This window comes from Alexandromys fortis, unplaced genomic scaffold, assembly GCF_014885135.2.
Source record: "Alexandromys fortis isolate MF-2015 unplaced genomic scaffold, M_Fortis_MF-2015_v1.1 scaffold_3, whole genome shotgun sequence".
Taxonomy (NCBI): domain Eukaryota; kingdom Metazoa; phylum Chordata; class Mammalia; order Rodentia; family Cricetidae; genus Alexandromys; species Alexandromys fortis.
In genome coordinates this window covers 14396364-14420527 of record NW_026067909.1, presented here as the reverse complement: position 1 = coordinate 14420527, position 24164 = coordinate 14396364, and the positions used below count along the sequence as shown (strand labels likewise).

At 48.1% G+C, this 24164-nt stretch overlaps 2 protein-coding genes across 6 annotated transcripts in view; both read left to right on the top strand.

Annotated features, from left to right (window-relative positions):
• Window positions 1-350: 350 nt before the first annotated feature.
• On the top strand, window positions 351-10498 carry Ssh3 (slingshot protein phosphatase 3). 5 transcript variants are annotated; one of them, XR_007590842.1, is made up of 16 exons: window positions 351-592; window positions 1037-1077; window positions 1624-1855; window positions 3316-3431; window positions 3507-3578; window positions 3775-3840; window positions 3921-4109; window positions 4188-4281; window positions 4437-4565; window positions 4679-4725; window positions 5312-5458; window positions 5669-5869; window positions 5963-6236; window positions 7152-9741; window positions 9967-10075; window positions 10212-10498. XR_007590842.1 is itself a non-coding variant. In XM_050137222.1 (14 exons), exons 1-14 carry the CDS (start codon window positions 527-529, stop codon window positions 7434-7436), a joined length of 1956 nt encoding a protein of 651 aa, XP_049993179.1. In that variant the 5' UTR covers window positions 351-526; the 3' UTR covers window positions 7437-10498. The 5 variants fall into 5 exon arrangements, 2 of the variants coding, with proteins under 2 accessions (XP_049993179.1, XP_049993178.1); XR_007590841.1 differs by having other exon boundaries at window positions 9967-10498; XR_007590840.1 differs by having other exon boundaries at window positions 7152-10075.
• The window catches only part of LOC126498790 (uncharacterized), a 33812-nt gene continuing 18304 nt past the window's right edge, over window positions 8657-24164 (top strand). The window contains exons 1-4 of the mRNA XM_050137689.1: window positions 8657-8679; window positions 10592-10775; window positions 10828-11061; window positions 17450-17599. Of these exons, the coding sequence (XP_049993646.1) occupies window positions 8657-8679; window positions 10592-10775; window positions 10828-11061; window positions 17450-17599 (591 nt within the window). The remainder of the gene's footprint in view (window positions 8680-10591; window positions 10776-10827; window positions 11062-17449; window positions 17600-24164) is intronic.

The window sequence follows — 24164 nt, the reverse complement described above, 5'->3', positions numbered from 1 at the left end:
AGCTAGTTCCAGGACAGCTAGGGACAGAGAAACCCTGTCTTGAAAAACCAAAAAAAAAAAAAAAAAAAAAAAAAAAAAACNNAAAAAAAAAAAAAAAAAAAAAAAAAAAAAAACCAGAAAAAAAAACTATCGTTCTTGCTCCTTCCTTGATGTTCAAAGCTAATCGATTTTACTAGGTGTAGCAAGGAGGTTGGGTGCGTCCTGTGGGAACTGCCAAGGGGAGAAAGTAAGGTCTAGGCTCCTCACCTGCGCCCCGCCCTTGGCCCCACCCTCAGCCCCGCCTCCTGCGTGGACGGGGCGGGGCGAGCTGAGCCGAGACTGGAGGGGAGGGGCCGCGGCCGCTCGGTACGAGCTCTGTGAGGCCGGGCTGGGCATGAGTCGGGCCCTTTAAGGGCCGCTCCCGAGTAGGTGCCCGGCCCTAGTGGCTCCAATCTCTCCTTCCTGGTCCTGCGAACGCGGAGACTGACCGAAGGGCTGTGGGAGGGGTCGGGCCGGGTTCTCGTTCAGGTGACCCGGGTCTGGCTTTATGGCGCTGGTCACTGTGAGTCGCTCGCCGCCGGCTAGTGGCCACTCCACGCCTGTGGGACCCACGGTGAGTTTAGCTTGGACTTACCCTTTCGCAGTTGCCTGCCAGCTGGGCCTGAGGGAGTACGTCCTGCCCCTGGCAGACGGCCTCACGCCTGGGAGTAGTTGGAGAGGAACCTTCTTGAGTCTCACGTTCCAGGACACTTGGGAGGTCCTGAGGCTCCCAGGAGCTCGACCTAGGTAGATGTGGAGTCCTGAGAGCCAGCCCAGTCTGCAGAGGCCCAGATTCGCCCAGATCCCTCCCACACTGTTACCCCCTACCCTGGGAGCCCCGCTGTGCCCGGACTTAGGTCGGGACTCCCTGAGGCCTGTGGAGGGCGATCGGCTTCAGAGGGAGGAGATTTTATTTTCTTCCCACTTAGGGTTTCCCTGAGGGAAGAGGAGGAGAGGTTTTGGGTGCTTCCTTTCCTGGGGGCTGCTCGCTCACTCTGTCCCCGGGCTGCTTTCTCAGCAGGACCGAGTGGTCAGGCGCAGAGGCCGTCTCCAGCGCAGGTGAGTCCCTTCTCACGACACATGGCTTCCTTGTAGCCTGTGGCCTGGTCGCTGCCATTGTGAACTCCAGGTGTCTTGTTTGGACCAAGGACTCACTGAAGTATTCTCAGATAAACCCAGGCTTAGGTGAGAGCCAGGTGCTGTGGGTAGAACTGGCACACATCACACCCCTGGCTTGTGGGAGAACCAGCAGGGCTACCTTGGCCCTGGTCAGTGGATGATTTCACACATTACCTGAACTTTGGCTCAGGCCACAGGCCCAACGGCAGGATAGGACCTGAAGCTGTATGGGTGCCTAGACAAGCTTCGAGCATCCGAACCTACCCAGAAAAGGACACAAGCCCGATGAGAGCCCAAGGCTGGCCCTCTGGGTGCTGCACTGTCAGGGTCCTGATTAAAAACGCAAACTGTGCCTCACTCCTCACTCTGGGAGGTCTGTCTCAGAAGAGCAGCCCAGCAATCCATTTCAGTAATCCCTTCAGGGGACTCACCCTTGCTAAAGTTTGAAAACCTATGACCAGAGCCATTTCCCCGTCGCTCTGCCAGGCAGAGCTTTGCGGTGCTCCGAGGGGCTGTTCTGGGACTTCAAGATGGAGGCGGTGGTAATGATACAGCGGAGGCCGGCTCTGAGTCAGTGGAGGACGCTGTGGGTGAGAAGCAGCCCCCTGAGGACCAGACCGACAATGGGCAAGAATTCCAGAGCCCCTGGAAACAAGTGCAAAGACAGCACCTGCACCTCATGGTGGAGCTGCTGAGGCCACAGGATGACATCCGCCTGGTAAGGGGCCCAGCAGAGCTTTTGTCTGTTGAGGAGCAATACTGTGAGATTAGGGCTCACCCAGGCAATTGGGGGGGGGGGGAATTACCCAAACCCCAAGAACTCTGCCATTTCAGCCAGAGGCATCTTAACAGGGTAAGGGCTTATCTTTCTCCAGAGGACTGGAAGACAAGGGAGCTTTGTCCTGCATGACCCAAGAGATGGGGTACATGAGGGAGGTTTCTGTTAATCCACAGGAGACCCCTATTGATACTAGTGAGCTGCCCAGAGATGGACTCACACTCCCAGGGTTTGTGAAGCACGCCTTGGCAGCTGGTGTGCCAGGCAGGCAAACAGAGCTCCCACAGAAGGCTGGGGTTTACTGGAACCTAAGAGCCAGCTCCCGAACGTGGGGGGGGGGGGGGCAGATACTTGCTGTTAGTAAAAGTATGAAAAACAAGATGCAGGCTTTGGTAAAGCAGAGTTCAGAACAGGAATGTTGTTCTTTTTTTATTTTTATGTTATTTGGTGTTTTGCCTGCATATATGTCTGTGTGAGGGTATCAGGGCCCTGGATCTAGAGTTACAAACAGGTACAAGCTGCCACGCGGATGCTGGGAATTGAACTCCAGTCCTCTTAACCACTAAGCTGTCTCTCCAGCCCCAGGAGTGTTGTTCCAACCCATTATAAGATGAAATCCTTTTAGCATGAATGAGGCCCTACATCGTTCCTTTCGTAGAAGGCATTTCTCAAATAAAATATTGGCGAGTGGCAAGGTTTTTTAAAACCTCCTTGCAGGACTGGAGAGATGGTCCAGGGGTTAAGAGCTCTGATTGCTCTTCCAGAGGACCCTTAGTTCAATTCCCAGCACACACAGAGTAGCTCACAACCATCTCTAACTCCAGTATCAGGTTAGCTGACACTCTTCTGGTCTCTCTGGGTACCAGGATGCATGTGGTGGACAGACATACATGTAGACAAAGCGTCCTTACAAGTAACATATTTTAAAAAAAAAACCTCGTTGCTAGGCAGAAATAAGGCTGCCTTGGGCGGGGGGGGGGGGGGACGAGGCTGCCTCTATTAGTGCTATTCTCCCTTTTTTTGGGGGGGGGGACGAGAGTGTTTTGAGACAGGGTTTCTCTGTGTAACAATGCTGGCTGTCCTGGAACTCACTTTGTAGGCCAGGCTAGCCTCGAACTCACAGAGATCTGTCTGCCTCTGCCTCCTGAGTGCTGGGATTAAAGTTGTGTATCACTCTACCCAGCTTCCCCGCCTTTCCTTACATTCCCCATTTAAGGCTTCTAAAGGCAGTTGAGCCATAAACTGCAAAATTTGAGTATTACTGTGTCTTCAAGTAGCCACTGATGGGCTCTATGGAAGCTGGGGGGAGCAGGGGCTAGCAAGGAGCAAGGTGTGTCTATGTGGGATTGAAGGACAGAGCCAGGAGCTCCTGTGATTCTGGGCTTCTTTCATTTTCCCAGGCAGCCCAGCTGGAGGCAGCCCGGCCCCCAAGACTCCGCTACCTGCTGGTAGTATCCACAGGAGAGTGTCTGAGTCAGGAGACCATTCTTCTGGGGGTGGATTTTCCTGACAGGAGGTAGGAGCAGGGAGAGGAGGGTTGGGGCAGAGATGTGAGGTGCTAAGGGCCAATGGCTCTCCTGTCCCCTGTTAGCTCTCACAGCTGTACCCTGGGCCTGGTCTTGCCCCTCTGGAGTGATACCCAAGTGTACCTGGACGGCGATGGGTAAGAGGTGGCAACAGGAGGGGGAAGAGGAAAAAGGGGAGGCAGGCATTACAAAGCAATGGGACTAGGGCTGGGACCTGCTCTTCTACTGCTTGATCTTGGGAAAGTCACCTGACTCTGAGCCTCAGCCTCCCCCAACCTGACAAATGAGCAGGTTCTCTGAAAGCCTGGTATTTGGTCCCTGGGTTTCCTGCAGGGGCTTCAGTGTGACATCTGGTGGTCTGAGCCGAATCTTCAAGCCCATCTCCATCCAGACCATGTGGTAAGTGCAGCAGCCTAGCCTTAGGCCAGGAGAGGGAACCAAGTAAGACCATGTGTCTTAGCCTCTCTTTCTTGTCCCAGGGCCACGCTGCAGGTGTTGCACCAGGCATGTGAGGCGGCTCTATGCAGTGGCCTTGTGCCTGGGGGCAGTGCCCTTGTCTGGGCCACTCACTATCAGGAGAAACTGAATTCTGACCAGGGTTGCCTCAATGAATGGATGACTATGTCTGACCTGGAGTCCCTGCGACCACCTATTGCTGAGCCTGGACAGTCAGTGCTGGGGAGGGAAAGAATGGAGGGGTGGGACCCCAGTGAGGGAAAGACCTCTTACTGAAGGATCACTACCAGGGTCTCAGAACAGGAGCAGATGGAGCAGGCGATCCTGGCTGAGTTGTGGCAGGTGCTGGACAGCAGTGACCTAGAGAGTGTCACTTCGAAAGAGGTGGGCAGGGTGGCTGTGTCCGGGGCCTGAGACTCCAGCCCTGAGGCATTCCCCAGTCCCTGACTGTAGCTCTGTGTGGATGGGGCCAGGGTACAATCCTCAGAAGCTTCACAGGCTTGGGGACCTGGACTCTCTCCCTTGCACCACACCCATAGATCCGCCAGGCCCTGGAGCTGCGTCTGGGATGCCCTCTCCAGCAGTACCGTGACTTTATTGACAACCAGATGTTGCTGCTCATGGCCCAGCAAGACCGGGCCTCCCGCATCTTCCCCCACCTCTACTTGGTGAGTGCAGGCTGTTAGAGGTAGGGACCAGGTCACCCATGAGCTACCGTGACAGGTCCTGTAGCTAGAGACAAGCCACGGGAGCCCGGTGCTCTTCTGCTCCCACTCCACAGGGCTCTGAGTGGAATGCTGCCAATCTGGAGGAACTTCAGAGAAACAGGTAGGGTCCCCAGCCTCAGGGCTGCCAGTTCTCTCAGCCTTCCGTGGGCAGTTTCTGGAACCTGAGATCACCCTCAGCCCTGCTGTTTCTGCTTTAATCCAGTCCTGGGGATGTTGAATTCACTTGGGCTCTAAGGCCTCAGCAGCCTGGCCATCGGCCCCACTAAGCACACATGACAGTGCAGGACTGAGGTCTGAGCTGTCCTGAGACAAGGCGCGCTGGTGGACACTTGCCGAGCAGAAGAGGTTCCTTCCCACCTGGTCACCTCTTCAGGCAGAAGAAAATACCTTCTTCTAGTAGGGATGTGGGTGCCACTTCTGAAACAAACCTGCCATCCCCCACGATGGGCTTCTGGGAGACCTCAGCTTAGGTTCTCAGAATCATGGAAGAGGGTTAGTGTTGCTGCCTCGTCAGGGAAACTCATTCCCAGCAGAGTCAAACAGTACGCCCAAGGTTGATCAGCTGCTGGCTGGCTCAGTTCTCTTCCTGCTCCAAGTGTTGTCATCCCCTGACTCAGAACCAAGAACCAAACAGAAATGGCCAGTGAGCCTGGTTCCTTGGCCACATCAGTCTGGTTTTGGAACAGGGTAAGCCACATCCTGAACATGGCCCGAGAGATTGACAACTTCTTTCCTGACCGCTTCAAGTATCACAACGTGCGTGTCTGGGATGAGGAGTCCACACAGCTGCTGCCCTACTGGAAGGAGACACACCGCTTCATTGAGGATGCCAGGTTGGGCTCCTCCCCACTTCTGCTGCCCCAGCCCACACAGAACTGGCTAAGCCCAGCTCCCAGTGGGGACTGGTGCCCTCCTGCCCATCTTATCCTCTCTATCCTCATGTCCTCTCTGCTGGGTCCTATTCCCTTATCTGCCTGCCCCTTGCCAGTCTACAGGCTACTGGGGTTGAGGGAGAATGGACTGACCACATCCCACCTCCACAGAGCACAGGGCACTCGGGTGCTAGTCCACTGTAAGATGGGTGTCAGCCGTTCTGCTGCCACGGTGCTGGCCTATGCCATGAAACAGTATGGCTGGGGCCTGGAGCAAGCCCTGATCCACGTGCAGGAGCTCCGGCCCATCGTGCGCCCCAACCCTGGCTTCCTGCGCCAGCTACAGACCTACCAGGGCATTCTAACTGCCAGGTATAGGGGGAGGGGACAAGGGAGAAGTTGATGTGTATACTGGGGGGTGGCTGCTATGTCACTCAGAGCTGACTCAGAGCCACCTCCTCACAGCCGGCAGAGCCACGTCTGGGAGCAGAAAGTGGGTGTGGTCTCCCCCGAGGAGCCCGTGGCACCTGAAGTTTCTACACCATTGCCACCCCTTCCACCAGAACCAGGGGGCAGTGGGGAGGTGATGGTTATGGGTTTGGAGGAAAGCAAGGAAACCCCCAAAGAAGAGCTTGGGCTGAGGCCCCGCATCAATCTCCGAGGAGTCATGCGTTCCATCAGTCTCCTGGAGCCGTCTTCAGAGCCAGAGAGCACTCCAGAGGCTGGAGACCTGCCTGAGGTGAGGCTGGGCTGGAGAGCTCTGTCTGGCAGAAGGGAATATGGGAGCAAGTGCTGGAGCTTGACTTAGGGCCCCGTAGGCCCCTCACAGTAGGGTGTTGTCTTGCCTCTTCCACACTGACCACCTTACACTTTTCTGTGCCAGGCAACTCAAGACACCCTGAGTACCTAAGGATGGGGACCACCTTTGGGCTCCTCCTTTTATGCCAAGCCAGGCAAGAGCAGTGGCCCCAGGGGCTAAGCAGTTACAGGTCTGACTTGGAACATGGAACAGTCCAGTCCCAGCCTGACAAACTGGCTCGTTTCCCAAGGGCCTTGGCTCCTAGCTTTGGAGTAAGCATTGTCCCCAAGCCATGAGCTCCACTGCCAGCTGATGGCTGGAAAAGCTCCCTGCACTAGAGAGCAGAGGGGAGAGCGTTCCTGAAGTTCATCCTGTGTGCCCAGGAGCAGAGAAGGCCTTTGCACTCCTACAGTCCACCTACTGATTAAGTCACAAGCATGTTGTGTGCTGAGCATTGTTGGGCACAAGCAAAGACAGGAAGCTAGCCCTTGCCTGAGGAAGCCAGGCCTCACATGTGACATGAGGTCATATGGCTGACCCAAAAGAAGGAATCTGTGCAGGCAGAATGTTTAGGTGCAGGGTATGGACCGACGGGGAGGCGTGGGATGATGGTGAGTATTGTGTGAGGCAAGTGTCCTTGAGACACCCAGCCACTGATGTCCACAGAGCTCCTTCCAAGCCTGGCACCTGTCAGGGTTGCAGCTGTGGCTCACTGGGTTGAATGTGCAAAGGCAGAGAGGGGTGAGAGGGGAAGGTGGCTGAAGTCATGTGGTGAGCCAAGGAACAGGCTGGATGCTGCTTTTCCCTTGGGAAGTGTGGCTCTGAGTGCCCTGTGGCTTTTCCTCTCCCACCCAGGTTTTCTTTTCCCATGATTCTTCAGATGAAGAGCCTCTTCATTGCTTCTCTCAGCTTTCAACAGCCAAAGGTGGTCAGCGAATTTGCAGGGGGCCTTGGCCTGCCCTCAAGTCTCGCCAGTCTGTGGTTGCCCTACACAGTGCTGCCCTGGTGGCCAGCAGGACCCGGGCCTTCCAAGAGCAGGGGCGAGGGCAGGGGGAGGCTGGGATGTCTTCTCCACCGAGGCTCCGGAGAGTGGTGAGGCAGGCCAGTGTAGACGACAGCAGGGAGGAGGGTGGGGCCTAGGCCTCTACATTATGTCCCCTGGACACTAAGCAGACTCCTCAGATGAACACCCTTTGCACCCGTGGGCCCGCACACTCCATACAGCTCCTCCCCAGCAGTCCCTAGACCTTTGTCACTTCCTGCAGCCTTAGGTTTCAGACCTGGGTCTACCTGTCAAGGGCTCACGACTTTTCTACATAAGGTATATGGGTAGACCCATTCCAGGTGCCTTTAAGGGTAGTCATACCCTGGTTTCATTTCCTACCAACTTTAAGCAGCCATGGAATTAAAGCCAGAAATCTAGGGCAAGTCCCCCTTGCCCTCGACTTCTGGCTGTTCTGTCCTGCTCCTTCCACCCTCTCCTACCGCAGTCCTGCAGGCAGCTAGGCCAGGGGGACCAGTGGCCACAGAGGCAGACAGCACTTTCAGTACCCAGCCCCACAGGCTCTGAGGGCTCACAGCCCCCCTTCTCCCCACAGCCGACTAGAGTCTCTACTGCTGCCCTAAGTCATTCCGTGGCCCTCAAGGGCACTAGGCTAAAGGGAGTCTTCTTATTCTTGAAGATCTCTGGCCAGCCAAGTTTTTCATAGTCAAATAGTATCTGGCTTTGTCCTGAGAAATAAAAGCATTTTCATACTAAGTATTTTTCCATTTGGTGACAAAGCCATCTGTCTTTCAATCAGATCCTTCTCTGTTGACACACCACACTCCCTCTCCTAGCTCCAGCTTTCTCACGTCTCTCAGGTGTCCTGTGACAGACCTGCTTTGGTTGAGTGGTGTGTTGGGGGAGGGGAAGGGGTAGCCAGTGCTATCTCCTCATCTCTAGGGAACAGCCTGGGTAAATGTTAGCCATCCTGCCCATCAACAGGAGCAGGGGGAGCAGGCATATAGCGGGCATCAGACTTGTGATTCTGCTGGCACAGGGAGTAAACTGTGAGGAAGCACCAATTGTGTTGCCTACCTGGACAAAAAGCCTGTTCTTAAGGTTGGACTTCTTAGGGCATTTGATGCTAGTTCTTGAGAATGTTTGGGTCCTAGGAATCACCTCCAAAGCCTTGAATATCAGCACATGGGGGCAGAAGCAGGCGGGTCTCTTATGAGTTCGAGGTCAGCCTGGTCTACAGAGTGAGTTCCAGGACAGCCAGGGCTACACAGAGAAATCCTGTCTCAGAAAAACGAAAGCAAAAAGAGATGTCATTTTCATCCTAGTCCCAAGATGATGCTCTGTGTGTCAGGGCACGATGACATACTCCACTAGTTCCAGGTAAGCGTGTTCAGTGCCAGGACTGACTCCAGACATGCGTGTCCAGTTTCATGAAAGTGTCTTTCCCAAAGTCTTGGGGTAGGAGAAGTCTGGTGTGTGTGTGGGTGCAGGTGGGACGGGTGGACTTGAGTCTCAGCCTTGGCTATATCACTTCCAAGACGTATCCAGAGTTGGTTTGTTTTTGTAAAACAAAGCAAACCTGGGAAGCCATAAACACTGCCCCCCACCAGCACCCCCACTACTCTTTGGTTTTGTTTAGGCACAGCTAGAGCTCAGCTTCCGAGTGCTCTCTGGAATAAGAGTCATTTAAACCCATCTGGTGGCAGGCATAGGGGCAGAAGGAGGGGTGCAGTGAAGCCAGTACATTACTGACCCAAGATACTGAGCTCCCTCCAGCAGCTAAGCAGGAGTCACACCAGACTGCTGAGGCTAGGGCTGAGGGCTGGAGAGATGAGGGTTGGGAGGGCAGCCCCGCTTCCTGCTTCTTGCTCAGCTCAAAAAGCAGGGGACACAGTCATGAACTCCCGCTCCTTCCAGCCCTCTGTTCACAAGGACCCTGGAAAGAAGGATTAATGAAACTGTTTGCATCAGAAAAGAAGGATTCAGTCTCTGTTTACTCTAGCGCCCCACTTCCATCTTCACGGGCAATGGCTGTTCATAGCTTCTGAGGCCTCCAAGGACGGTGATGTAATCAAATCCAGTAGTATGTGTGTTCTTTGGAAATGTGCTAGCATTTAAAATTTTTAATTACATTTTTATATTTTGTGTGTGCACATATGCCACAGCTTCTGGATGGAGGACAAGAGAACAACCAGAGGGAACCAGTTCTCCCAGCGTGGAGGTTCCGGGGACTGAACTCGGGTATTCAGTCTTGGTGGCAGGTGTCTTGATCTACTGAGTCCTCCCACTGGCCCTAGACAACAGCATATTAAAATTCTAAGCCGGGTGGTGGTGGCGCACACAACTTTAATCCCAGCACTCAAAAGGCAGAGGCAGGTGGATCTCTGAGTTTGAGGCCAGCCTGGTCTACAGAGCGAGTTCCAGGACAACCAAGGATTTAAGGTTTGTGCCACTTGCCGGGCTATATAAGAGGCCATTCACTGATAAACAGTATATTAGCATTTTTTAAAATCCTATTCCAAGTAACATTTCACTAAGTACTCTTGTCCTTATTTTTGTTTACAAAAATATTTTGTTTGCTACTCAATCTGTGGGACATATTTCTAAGATTGCTAAAGCAAAGACTATATTTTTTATTTCATGAGACACTGCCTAATTTCCTTCCAGGAAGTTGCACCTATTTACAGCAATGGGAATGTCTACCTCCTTAAAGGGCCATCCAGCCTACACGCCCAAGTCACCTTCCTGTACTGTCAGACGGGCGGGCAAAGGGCAGGTAGGCCTTACATCCACTGCTGTTTAGGAACCAAGCCTTAGAAGAAACTACTGAATCTAGAGCCTCAGTCAGATCCTGGGTTTCTAGATTTCAATCCAGGAGCCTCACTCCCCGCACTGAGACGTCTGTTTCCCAGAGGTCAATCCTCTGGTTTTACAATAGTGCTCAAGCCGTGGAGAACCGCCTGGAAACGCCCAACTCCAACAGGCAGGGACATTAAAATCCTGTGTCCGGTCCGGGTCCGAGTTCCCATTCAATTCCCACCTGACACCGCAGCCCCTACTTGAACACTTGGGGTAAGGAGGAGCTCGCATCTCTCAAGGTAGCCCCACCTTGGACTAGTTCCCGTCTTCAAAGCCTTCTCCTGGCCCAGGGCCTCTTTAGGCCGTTTAAAAACACAATAAAATTAAACCCTCCGCAGAGTTCGCGCTTCCGCCTCTACTCGGCACCGAGGACGCCACACAACCGGCGCCGAACCAGAGTTTGACCTTTCAGGCTTCGGTGGCCTCGCCTCAGGCCACAGCAACAGCGAAAGCAGACTCTGGCTCATGAGAACCAAACGCGACGCTCGGGCGCCATCTTGTGGCCGTTTCTCAGGCCTCGCAGAGACCACCTGAAAACTACTTTTCCCAGCGTGTCTAGCGCAACTGCGCAGGCGCAAAGGCCGTCTTCTCGTTTCCATGGGAACTTCGACCCCCGGGTAAATCAGACAGTTAGCTGTGCTGGGAGGGGTTAGAATGTTGCTCCCTTAGAAGCTAGGAGCTAGGTTACCGGTTCTGCAGACCATTACGAGGACAAAGTGGGGAAACTGCCTCCCGGGACCAGCGCTGCCAAGTTCTCCTGGGTGTCCCGGCGTCCGCACTCTCCCGGGGCCTCAGCGTCTGGAGAGCAGTGTTTCGATCTGGCCTGCAAGGTGCCGCTCAGTCTTGAGCCGATCTCTAAATCGTGTCGCCCTCAGCGGAGAGCCTGGCGCCCGCCGCACACAGGTACTCCTGCACGAGCGCACAGCGGGCGGGTGTAGTGGGCGCTGAGAGAATGTGGAAGGAGAACCCTTCTGCCTGGGAGACCAGCGCACCTGGGCCTTGGACCGGATTCTGCCTCCAAAGAGCTGGAACCCCAGGCTGACCCCCAGCTTCAGTATTCGTCCTTGTCCCCGCCCCATACAATGGGAATTTCGTTGACCCCAAGTTCCTGTCTCGTTAAAACAAGGAAGGAACCTTTAAGCAGGATGTGGTGGTGCATGCCTTTAGATGAAAAGTAGGTCTCTATGAGTTCAAGGCTAGCCCTATGTACATATCGAGTTCAGGCCAGCCAAGGCTACTTAGTGAGAACCTGTCTCAATAAGATAAAATAAATAAAATAAAAAAGAAATTAAAAAGGAGCCTGAAGCAAATAATCCCCGGGGTGTTTTCTAGCCATGCAATTTACCTACAACTAGAGTCACTGCCCCTCACTAAGTGCAAGAAGGAGAAAAAAGCTGGGGGAGGGGTGTGAGACGGACAGAGCAAGAATGACAGCATGGGTGTCATTTGGGTGCAGACTTATGACACCTCTTGAGCCTCAGTCTCCTCATGGGGACAAAACGGGTAATAATCATGCCAAGCCATGTTTTTGTTTTAAGGCCTGTTTTTTTTATGTGTGTAGGAGTCACGCCTGCCTGCATGTATGTATGTTACCTTGTGAGTGCTGATGGAGGTCAGAAATGGTGTCAGATCCTCTGGAACTGGAGTTAAGGATGGTTATGACCCCTCCACGCCCCAAATGTGGGTGTTAGGGATCAAATCTGTTCCTCTATGCAAGAGCAGCAAAAGCCCCTAAGTGCTGAGCCAGGCCCACACCTCAAACTCACAGAGATTCTCCTGCCTCTGTCTCCCAAGTGCAGGGACTGAACGGGTGCACCAACACTGCCAGGCCAGATCCCTACATTTTGAAGTAACTTCTTTTATTTCTGGGCGCTCCCGTTCTTTTTTAGTGGGATTGTGTGTTTACAGACTGATTGTAAAGAGGAAGGTCCACTCTCCTCATTCAGGATCAGTGCTGCAGGCCAGGGCACTCAAAGGCACAGTGCGTGGGCATGGCATGATCCCAGGTCCAGCATCAGGTAGTGGGGGAGATACTTTTCCTTCCTTAAGATTCTTAGAGGGTGCCGGGCGGTGGTGGCGCATGCCTTTAATCCCAGCACTCAGGAGGCAGATGCAGGCAGATTTCTGGGAGTTCGAGGCCAGCCTGGTCTACAAGAGCTAGTTCCAGGACAGGCACCAAAGCTACAGAGAAACCCCGTCTCGAAAAAAACAAACAAACAAACAAAAAAAAAAAAAACAAAAAAAAACCCAACCCGGGCAGTGGTGGCGCACGCCTTTAATCCCAGCACTTGGGAGGCAGAGGCAGGCGGATCCCTGTGAGTTTGAGGCCAGCCTGGTCTACAGAGTGAGTTCCAGGACAGTCAAAGATCCACAGAGAAACCCTGTTTTGAAAAAAAATATTTTTATTCATATGTGAGTGTTTGACCTCTACATAGCATGCATGCAGTGCCCACAGAGGTCAGAAGAGGGCACCAGAGCCTCTAGAATTGGCATTGACAGTAGTGAAGTGAGATGCCATGTAGATGCTGGGAAACTAAACCAGAGTGGCTGGTGCTCGGAACTGCTAAATCTTCTCCCCTGAATATTATTTGTTCTTTAATGTGGGTCCTCCCTCGCTTAACAAAGAATGGCCATTCATCTAACTAACATTTCTATGTAAAAGCTAATCCGTGAAATTTGTTTGCAGATGTTGTAGGAGACTGCTTGTTGGTTTCCTGGCTACCCAGACTCCCAAAATAATCACTGTATTAATTAAATCACTGGTTGGATTAGCTCTAGCTTATTTGCTAACTCTTACATCTTAATTTAACCCATCTCCAGTATTTTATATTTTACCACGAGGTTCGTGGCCTACTGGCAAGGTTTGAACATCTGTCTGCGGTGGGGGCTACATGGCTTCTCTCTGACTCCACCCTTCTTTCTCCAAGCATTCAGTTTAGTTTTCCCGCCTAGCTAAGTTCTGCCCTGCTATAGGTCCAAAGCAGTTTCTTTACTCATTAATGGCAATCACACCATACAGAGGGAAATTCCACATTACCTCCCCTTTTCTGTTTAAATAAAAAGGTTTTAACTTTAACATAGTAAAATTATATATAACAAAACAGTTATCAAGCAAGAATTACAGTTACAATATTTATATCTACTTTATCTTTTATCATAACTATGGAAAACTATAATAATAACTATTCTTCAACTCCATCAAAGACTCCAGAAGAATATGATATTTTTACCTAAGTAAACAGGAAGTGCATTGTAAGCAACTTCCAAAACTCTAGAATTGATAGAGATATCTCGCTACCCGGACAGTCACCGAAAATTCTTCTGTAATGTTGGGATATCCATCTTTAGCCTACAGGTCCATAAGTATCCAGCAGACTTTTTCATGAGGCAGGAAATTTCAAAGACAGTTGTGCCTATATTGACAGTTTGTCAGTCACTTTCTTCTGTGTCCTGCAGAATGTCTAGCAGTCTTTCATGAAGCAGGAACCTTGAAAGATTGTCTCACCTTTAGGCAAGTTCAGCAGTCATTTCTCTGTGGGTCCTGCATGTTCAATTCATCAAGCAGTCCAGACAGGAGCAGTTTTTTGCCCAAATGGCTAGCAAACTCCATGAGGAGCCTTTTCGATGCCCATCTTCCTTTTGAAGTAATTGGTGCTGCCAGGAGCAGATATGTCTCACTGTCATGAAAAGTTTTAAGCTCTTAAAACATTTTAAATGCCATATTCTGAAGGTCTCTGAAAGATTTGAAGAATACCTATTTAACTGAAATATATCTTTATGTATCTAGAAAACCTAACTAACATGACTAGAAGCTTGACTATTATAATCATCTATTAACCTTTTTATATATTTCTTAATTTATATATATATGTCTTAATTANCACATAACTCTTATCACCACTTCCTGCCATGCTTTTTACTGGTATGTCCCATTAAACAGTTTATAAAGCATTCTACTGTTTTCCTAACCAAAAGTATCAAAGTCTAAATCCTCCAAACAAAAACATGGTCAGGCCCATCACAACAATACCCCAGACCCTGGTACAAACATCTGTCTTAGTTAAGGTTTCTATTGCTGAAAATCAACACCATGACCATGGCAAATCGTATGAAAGGCACTGTTAATCAGGTCTTTTATGGTGTATCCTGTACACTAGCTTCATCTCAGTTAGAAGTTGGGTGAAGTAATTTTTTGAGGGTGTTCACGGCACCCTTCAGGAGTCTGTGGTCTATCAAACCATATTTGTCTGGAAGTATTCCACAGGTTCTCATCTTCTGTGGAGACAAAAGAAAAACCTCTTTTCCAAAGCAACATATCCTTAGATTCAAATTTTGGAATCAAGATACTTTTAGAACATATATGCTAGTTTAGCTTAGCAGCCCATACAATAAAATGTCTCTCTGTACTTAGCTCATTCACAGACAAAAAAATTAAAAGAAAACACAATAATTTACATAATCCAGACTCTCTGTATGCATTCCATCTTTTCGTGGCTTATTATTTTTTTACTCCTTTTAATCTATGACTGTCTATACTCTGTCTCTTAAAGACTTTGTTTTATTTTTAAAAAAAAACATTTACTTATTTTTTTATTTAACTTTATTTTATATGCATTGATATCAGATCCCCTGGACCTGGAGTTACAGACAGTTGTGAGCTGCCATGTGGAAGCTGGGAATTGAACCCGGGTCCTCTAGAAGAGAAGTCAGAGCACTTAACTGCTGGGCCATCTCTCCAACCCCCCATTTACTTGTTTTTATAACTATCTATATTCTTTTTCTTCTCTCTCCCAAGCCTACGTACATTTCTTAAACACATTGTGACCCATTTAGAGGTCTTTTATGTCTGAATCTGTTCTTATTGTATATCTGTAACTCTTTACTGTCTTGAAGAACTTTTAAAATGGTGAGCAGCTTGGTTGCAGCAGCTCTGGATACTGGCTCTCCACTTTCAAAATGATGGAGGTACCATTACTGCCAGCTCTGGGACCACCAGGTAGGAGCTGCACTCAGCACTTTAAATCTGAGAATGAGCATGCAGCATATAAACCCTTTTTATCTGAGCAATAGCTAAATATGCCATGCAGTGCATTGCAGGGCCTGGATACATCTCTGTGTATGGTGGCAGGAATCTGCCATGCTCTCCTGCCTGTGCACTCCTAGGAGTCCTGATCCTGCTGCCTGCCCAGGCCAGAGGTGCTGAGCTGCAGGCATGGTCTTAGCTACTTTCCCAAGTGGGCATACAAGCACCCGGGCCCACAAACCCCATTCAAATGCTTCATAGCTGAACCTCCCAAAAAGCTAGAGCCATTCCTGCTGGCAAACCAGGAAGCCGCCATTTTGAAACTGCAGCTTTTTTTTTTTTTTCCTGCTACTGCTGAATCAGAAAAACCTCTTTTAAAGGAGCTTCAGCATGTCACTAGCAAGCAGAGCCCATTTGGGGGGGGGGAATACAGCTAAACTTTGTTTATTAGTGTCTAGAATTCCTTTCTAAGCTTTCTTAGTTTTAGTTTTATGTGGGCAGCAATTTGTTGTAGGGAGGCCATTTATTGGTTCCCGGCCACCCTCTGCTTGTTCGTTTCCCGGCTGCTCAGCCCTGAAATAATCACACAGAAACTGTATTACTTAAATCGCTGTTTGACAAATTACTTAAGCATATTGCTAGCTAGCTCTTACATCTAGAATTAACCCGTCTCCATTATTTTATATTTTACCACAAGGCTCGTGGCCTACCAGCAAGGTTTCAGAATGTCTGTCTCTGGTGGCAGCTCCATGGCTTCTCTCTAAATTCCCCCTTCCTTCTCCCAACATTCTGTTTAGTTTTCCCTACCTACCTCTGTTTCCTGCGTAGGCCCATGACAGTTTGTTTATTAACCAATGGCATTCACAGCATATAGAGGGGAATCCCACATCATGCAGGTTTATTAATTTTACTTCATGTGAATGCATCTTTGCCTGCATCCTACATGTATGTATGTGTGTGGTGCACATGCCTGGTGCCCATGGAGGTCAGAAAAGTGCATCAAAAACTCCTGGAGCTGAGATTAGGAATGCATGGGAGCCCCCATGTGGTGCTGAGCCTCAAACCTGGGCTCTCTGCAGGAGCAGCAAGTGCTCTAAGCTGCTGAGCCATCTCTCCAGTCCCGTAAACATTTGTTTTGTTTTGGTTTTTTTGGAGACAGGTTTTTCTGTGTAGCCCTGGTTGTCCTGGAACTCACTCTGTAAACCAGGCTGGCCTTGAACTCAGAGGTCAGCCAGCCTCTGCCTCCTGAGTGCTGGGACTAGAGATATGTGCCACCATTCCCAGTACCATGAACATTTTAAATACCTATTATGTATGTGGTACTGTGTGGGGTGTACTGAGGAATGTGATGATGTATAATTCAACCTTTCCTCCAGGAAACATGGCATCTGACAGAGAAGTAATTATGAGTCCAGACACATAATTTAAGTAGAAATTAATGTAGCAGTCAAGGTCTAGGTCCCTGTGCTCTGGAGAGTCTATAGCAGGAGAGACTGCTCCCAGGTCACTCTCCCTGGAGAAAAAGAGGAGCCTCTACGTGAGATTCCTAATATATGTGTAAAGTGTATAAGTCAAACTTAGGGGAAAGTTGTTCTAGGGACCCTTTTAGAGCATGAGGCAGAGGCAAGTGGATCTCTGTGAGTTAGAGGTCAGCCTGGTTTACAAGAGCTAGTTCCAGGACAGGCACCAAAGCTACAGAGAAACCCTGTCTTGAAAAACCAAAAAACAAAACAAAACAAAACACTGTGTGGATATCCTGTTCCTCAATAATCTATTAGCCACTGGTTTTATTTTTATTTACGTTTCTTTGTGTGTGTAGGGATCAAATTAAAGGCCTCACGTGCTCTGTTATTAGGTTGCACCTTCACCGCTCAGCCAGTTTTAGCATCAGATGATAATCTTGCCTAAATTATTTATTTCATTGTATCATTAAGTTGCATCATTTTCTATCGTGCATTTGATGTCGTAAGCTATTATTTCTCCAGTGAAAGGATTTTCCTTGTCACATTTATCCCTGATGGCGCGATGTGTTAAATCATTGTGCCAGTACTTATTTATTTTATGTGTGTATGTGTGTCACTGAGTGTATGTATGTGCACCACGTGTGTGGGTTCTCTGTGAGGCCAGAAGAGAGCGCTGGATCTGGAACTGGAGTTACAGAAGTTTGATTTTGGGGTGTGGATGCTGCCAGTGGAACCTGGATCTTCTGCGAGAGCAGCAGCCATTGAGCCAGCGCTCCAGCCCCACTTCATTCTTCCTGGTTCTCAGATTATCCTGTGTGTGGGCAGGAAGAGCTCGTCGAGATGGTCCCAGGTATCTGAGCACATTGTGCATCCTGTCAGTGCACCTTGGAGCTACCCTGAGAAAGCCAGCCATGTACCCAGAAACCCTCAGGAAAGCTGTTCGCAGAAACCACGAGTGAGTCCAGATATGCAGATTTTGCTGCTGGTTTTTACTTTTTTATTTTATTGGTGTTTTGCCTGTCTGGATGCCTTGTGGGGGTGTTGATCCTGGATTAGAGACAGTTGTGAGCTGCCATGTGGGTGCTGGGAATTGAACCCAGGTTCCCTGGAAGAGCAGTCAGTGCTCTTAACTGCTGAGCCATCTCTCCAGCTCCCAGATAAGTTTATCGCTACAGTGTTTTATTGCTTGTTGGCTTTTATGATAGATGACAAGTGGGAAAAATACTGAGTTTTAGGACTGCTGATTCAGACCATGGCAGAGCCTTCCCATTATGGTAAGTGGCTCTAAAATTGGTAAAATATGTATGACCACTATTACTGGATTTTAGAAATAGGTGAAGATGATTCACTGAGGAAAGGTTGCAGGAAAGATAGCTATGGAGAAAGCCCAGGTCTGTGGGACTTCTCTGAATCCTTGGCTGAGGCTGGCTACACACGTGCAGGGTGGCTTTGTGAGACCAGGAGAAATTTACTATTGCTGTACCATCGGGAGTGAAGTGGACATACTGAAGATCCCACAGTCCTGTGAGAATCTGGATTGTGGGCTAATCAGAATGGAAATGCATCTTTAATATTCTGATTGCCATGAGACCTCAGTGAAGCCCTGCTGTAGGGACCATGACCTAGAAGCTGGGAGGACAATCTACAGCCTGCCCAGTCTGGCTCACCACAGGCACTACAGCCTGCCCATTTGTTTACATACTCTCTCTAGTGACTTACACTACAGAGGCAGAGACCATATGGGCCTGAATAGCTGACAATACTGTCTTGCTCTTTAAGAGGTCAGTTCTTTTCTAAGCCCTCCTGGAGAACAAAGCAATACCAAACCTGTTTAATACAGCCGAAAATCAAGTCCTAAAAAGTTCAAGGATGGATTGGTAAGATGGCTCAGTGGTTAAGAGCACTGGCAACTTTTCCAGAGGTCCTGAGTTCAATTCCCAGTACCAGCTATCACAACAATCCATAATGAGATCTGGTGCCCTCTTTTGGCCTGCAGGCATACATGCAGGCAGAACATTGTATACTTAATAAATAAACGGGGGGGGGGGATAAAAAAATAAATAAACAAATCTTTTTTTAAAAAAGTTCAAGGACTGAGAGCTGGAGAGATGGCTTTGCTGTTTAAGAGCTCTAATTGCTCTTTCAGAGGACCAGAGTCTGGATAAGTACTTATACAGGGTGGCTGACAACCAGCTCCAGGAGGTCCTGCACCCTCTGTTGACACTCACACAGGCACACAGATGCACAGGCACTCATGCACACGTGCGCACACACACACATACGTGCAGGCAAACCACTCATGCACAGGAAGTAATTCAGCCAGGTGTGGTGGCATGCACTTTTAATCCTAGCACTTAAAAGGCAGAGGCAGACAGATCTCTGTGAGTTCGAGGCCAGCCTGGTCTACAGAGTGAGTTCCAGGGCGGCCAAGGATACACAGAGAAGCCCTGTCTTGAAAAGAAAGAAAGATAGATAGATAGATAGATAGATAGATAGATAGATAGATAGATAGACAGACAGATACATACATACATACATACATACATATATACGTAGATAGATACATATGTAGATAGATAGATAGAATAGAGTGCTTCTTTAAATTTTAAAAACTTGCTGGGCCATGATAGTGCATAGTACTTTAATCCAAGTACTTGAGAGGCAGAGGCAGGAGGATTTCTGTGAGTTTGAGGCCAGCCTGGTCTACATATTCCTGAATTCCAGGCCATCCGGGACTGCACCGAGAGACTTTGTCTTGAGGGGGGAAAAGAGGCACTCTGTTGAAGCATGATCAATAAAACTCAGAAATATTGTATGCATAATAAATAAATAAATAAATAAATAAATAAATAAATAAATAAATAAGAAAACGTTTCCTTAGGTCGAATTATCAGAATATTAAGCTTAAGTTTAGAAACAGCTTTTAAATAAATAAATAAATAAATAAATACATAAACTCAGAGACAGAAATTGGGGCTCAACCTGAAGGTCAGAAAAGCAAAAGAGCCAGCCACTGGCTCTTACCTAGACCTCAGTCTGATACCGCCTTCAGGAATCTCAGAATGAGACGGAGAATATGAGCTGTCTTCTCCCATTTTATAATCCTCTCTAGTGCTGGGATTAAAGACGTGCACCACCACCACCTGGTTTCTGTGGCAAGCTAATGTGGCCACTGGGATTAAAGGTGTGTGTCATTGCTGCCTGGTCTGTAAGGCTGGCCAGTGTGGTGGTTTTATTTTTCTGATCTTCAGGCAAGCTTTATTTATTAACATACAAATGAAATGTTACTACACTCTGTGGTTCTTTGTTATGGAAGCCTGTCTTCATTCTTTTGTGCTGTTAGAATAGAATATCTCTAAGTAATTCATAAGTAACAATGAATTTTATTCTCTTACATTCTCAGGTACCAGACATAGTACATACACAAAAGCAGTCCAAACACCCACACACATAAAAGAAATACATTAAATTTTTAAAATTTTTCATGTGTGTGGTTGTTTTGCCTGCATGTATTAGTATACAGTGTCCTCAAAGGCCAGAAGAGAGTGTCTAATCCCTTGGGACTGGAGTTACAGAAAGTTGGGAGTCACTATGTGGGGGCTAGGATTTGAACCCTGGTCCTCTGGAAGAGCAGCTGGTGCTTCCATCTACTAAACCACCTCCTCAGGACCCAATAAATAATTAATTTTTTGTTGTTGTTTTTTGTTTTTTTTTTTTTTATGACGGTGTTTCTGTGTGTAGCCTTGGTTGTCCTGGAACTCTCTCTGTAGTCCAGGCTGGCCTCGAACTCAGAGATCCGCCTGCCTCTGCCTCCCTAGTGTTGTGATTAAAGGCACATGCCACCACACCTGGTTTCAATAATTAAGTTTTAAAAAATGAATTATTATTATTCAGCCATCAAAATAAATCAAGTACTTGTAGGCTACACTAGAGAGGATTATAAAATGGGAGAAGTTTCACTGTGAGTGAAACTTTTTTAAAGATTTCTTTATTTATTATGTATATACACACACCAGAAGAGGGCACTAGATCTCATTATAGATGGTGGTGAACCACCATATGGTTGCTGGGAACTCAGAACCTCTGGAAGAACAGCTAGTGCTCTTAACCTCTGAGCCATCTCTCCAGCCTGGATTTTTTTTTTAAATAAGTGAGGCTGTGTTTGTTTGCTTATTTGTTTGTTTTTTGAGGCAGAGTTTCTCTGTGTAACAACCCTGGCTGGCCTGGAACTCACAGAGATCCACCTGCCTCTGCCTCTCAAGTACTGGAATTAAAGGTGTGCGCCATCACTGCCCAGCTATAAGTGAACCTTTAAATCCTTGTATTATATCAAAGAATATAGATATAAAAGGGCACATACTACATGATTCTGTTTATTCATTTTTATTAATTTTTTTTAATGTCTATGGGCATTTTGCCTGTCTGTGCATACATGCAATGCCCACAAAGGCCAGAAGAAGCATCCTTTTTTCCTTTTTAGGACTTATTTGTTTTTCTTTTATGGGTATGAGTGTCTTGCCTGCTTGCATGTGTGTGAAGTACATGTGTGCCTGGTGCCCCGGATGTCAGAAGAAGGCATTAAATCCCCTGGTACTGGAGATAAGATACAGATGGTTATGAGCTGCCCGGTGGGTGCTGGGAATTAGCAGCAAGTGTTCTAAATTGATGAGCCATCTCTCCAGCCCTGCAATTCTTGCTGTGTGAAATGTTCAGAACAGGCAGATCTACAGAGATTGAAAATATGTTGGCTGTTGCCAAGGGGACTGGAACTGCCTGCCAGTAGTTGCAGAGCTTCTTTGTGGAGGGATCAGAATGTTGTTGAATGAAGGGATCATGTTAAAATATGGCCCCCCAGCCTCTGCAGACACCTGCACTCACGTGCACACACAACACCCCTGACACACACACCTGTCACACCCTGTCACAACCACCTGTCACTCTAGCACCAGAGGGATCCAGCCTCTGCAGACACCTGCACTCACGTGCACACCCAGCACCCCTGACACACACATATACACATAATTAAAATAAGAATAAAGTCGTAAAAAAAATCTCTGAACCTTGAGCTCTACTTCTGTTAATGAGATTTTTTTATTTTACACAAAGAGGAGCTGGGGATGTAGCCAATGGATAGTGCACTCTGTAAACATGCAGGCCTAAGCTGGAGCTTTAGAACCTGTGTAAAGCCACATTCTTGTAATCCAGATCTTGAGAGGTGGGGACAGGTGCCTCCCTGGGCCGGACGACCAGCTAGCCTAGCATGACGGGTAAGTTCCAGGCCAGTAGGAGACCTTGTCTCAAAAAACAAAATGAAAGACTCCTGAGGAGTGACAGCTGAGGTTGTCCTGCCTCCACATGTATGTGCACACATGTATAAGCACACCATATACACATGCACACGTTCACAAATAAATGATAAAGTTAGCAAACAAAAGTTGTTAAGAAAATTAAAACTAGCCGGGCATAGTGACACACACCTTTAATCTTAGCATTTGGGAGGAAGAGACAGGTGGATTCCTGAGTTCAAGCCCAGCCTTGTCTACAGAGAAAGTTTAAGGATAGCAAAGTCTACAAACATAAACCCTGTCTCAAAAACAACAATTAAATTAATAAACTCCTATAAAAACTAATTTTTTAAATAGAGGGAGACAGGCATGGTAGTGAACGCTTTTTATTCCAGCACTTGGGAGGCAGAGGCAGAGGATCTCTATGAGTTTGAGGCCAGCCTGGTCTACATAGTGAATTTCAGGTCAGCCAAGGCTACATAGTGAGACCCTGCCTAAAAAATATATACTGATAATATTAACAATAAATGTAAAAAGGCAAGATAAAAACAAATGACCAATTATCAGAAATGAAAGCTTGAAAATTAACCTGAAATTAATATTAGATCCAAATGTGAATGCCAAAACACAAAATATCTAGAAAAAGACAGAGGAGAAAATCCTTGTTCTTTTGGGGTGGGTAAATAATTCAAAAGATGTAAAAAGGATTTTAAGACTGGTGAGATGGCTCAGAGGGAAAAGACCCTTGCTGCCAATTCTGGATCCTTAAGTTCAGTCCCAGAAACCACGTAAAGGTAGAAGGAGAATCGACTTCATAAAGTTGTCCTCTGCAATGTCTTCTAACTACACACCTGCACACAAGCATGTCATGCCCTGCCCTCTGACTGCACACATATGTGCCATGCCCTACTCTCTGACTGCACACCTGCACACAAAAATGTCATGCCCTGCCCTTTGAGACTGCACACATAGATGATCATGCCCTGCCCTCTGAGACTGCACACCTGCACACATAGATGATCATGCCCTGCCCTCTGACTACATACCTGAACACATATGTGTCATGACCTACTCTCTGACTGCACACCTGCACGCATACATGTCATATCCTGCTCTCTGACAGAACAGTAAACTTAGCTGCAGAACCATCTGTCCAGCCCCAATAAAGACATTTTTATTTTATTTTTGATTTTGATTTTTCGAGATAGGGATTTTCTGTGTAGCCTGGAATTTACTCTGTAGACCAGGCTGCCTCTACCTCCCACGTGCTGGGATTAAAGGTGTGCATTACCACCCACCACTCAGCAACATTTTTTAAAAGAATGACTGAAACCTAAAAGGTTGGCACCACCAAATGTTGGTGAGAATATAAGGCTCACAAATCTCTCCCACTCCTCTGGGATGGAGCTCAGACTTCACACATGCTAGGAACCACTGCCCTACACCCCCAAAACTGTCCTGTATGCTGTTGGGAATGTAAAATGGTAGACTCATTTTGGGGGATGAATTTACTGTTTATTCTAAAGTAAAATATGCATGGGCTGGAGAGATGACTCAGTGATGAGGAACACCAGCTGCTCTTGTAGAGGACCTGGGCTGGGTTCCCAGCAGCCACAGACAGCTTACAATCCTCTGTAACTCCAGCTCCAGGGGATCTGATGCCTTTTCTGGTCTCTGTGGACCCCAGGTGTGCACATAGTGTACACACAGGCAAAGCATTCATACACGTGAAATAAAATACATCTTCAAAAGTAAATAAATAAAATACCCATATGATATACAACCCAGTAATCTGATTTTTTGACATTTACCAAGGAGCAATAGGAAACGTGTTCAAAGACTTGTACATGCCTGTTTATAACAGCTTTATTCATCAGGGCCCAAAACTAGAAATGATTGAAAATGTCCACCAGCTGATAAATGGCTAATTCATTTGGGCTTATTCACACGATGGAATATTACTCAGCCATAAAATTAATTGAGTTCAGCTTGACTCATTTGTGACCCACCTCTCCCTCAGGCCTATGGCCTGTGACCATGAGGATGGAGTCAAGTATTCCTTCCTACCTAAGTAGGCCTGCGTAACAAAGGCCTCAATCATTCTCCGGCTACCTGGCTGGCAAAACACAAACCTTTCTACCTTCTGATCTCACTCCTGAGCCCACTGTGCATGACTGACTTCTGGTCCCGGCTGGGGGGAGGGAGGGACAGAGTGGCCTGAACCTCCCTCCCCAT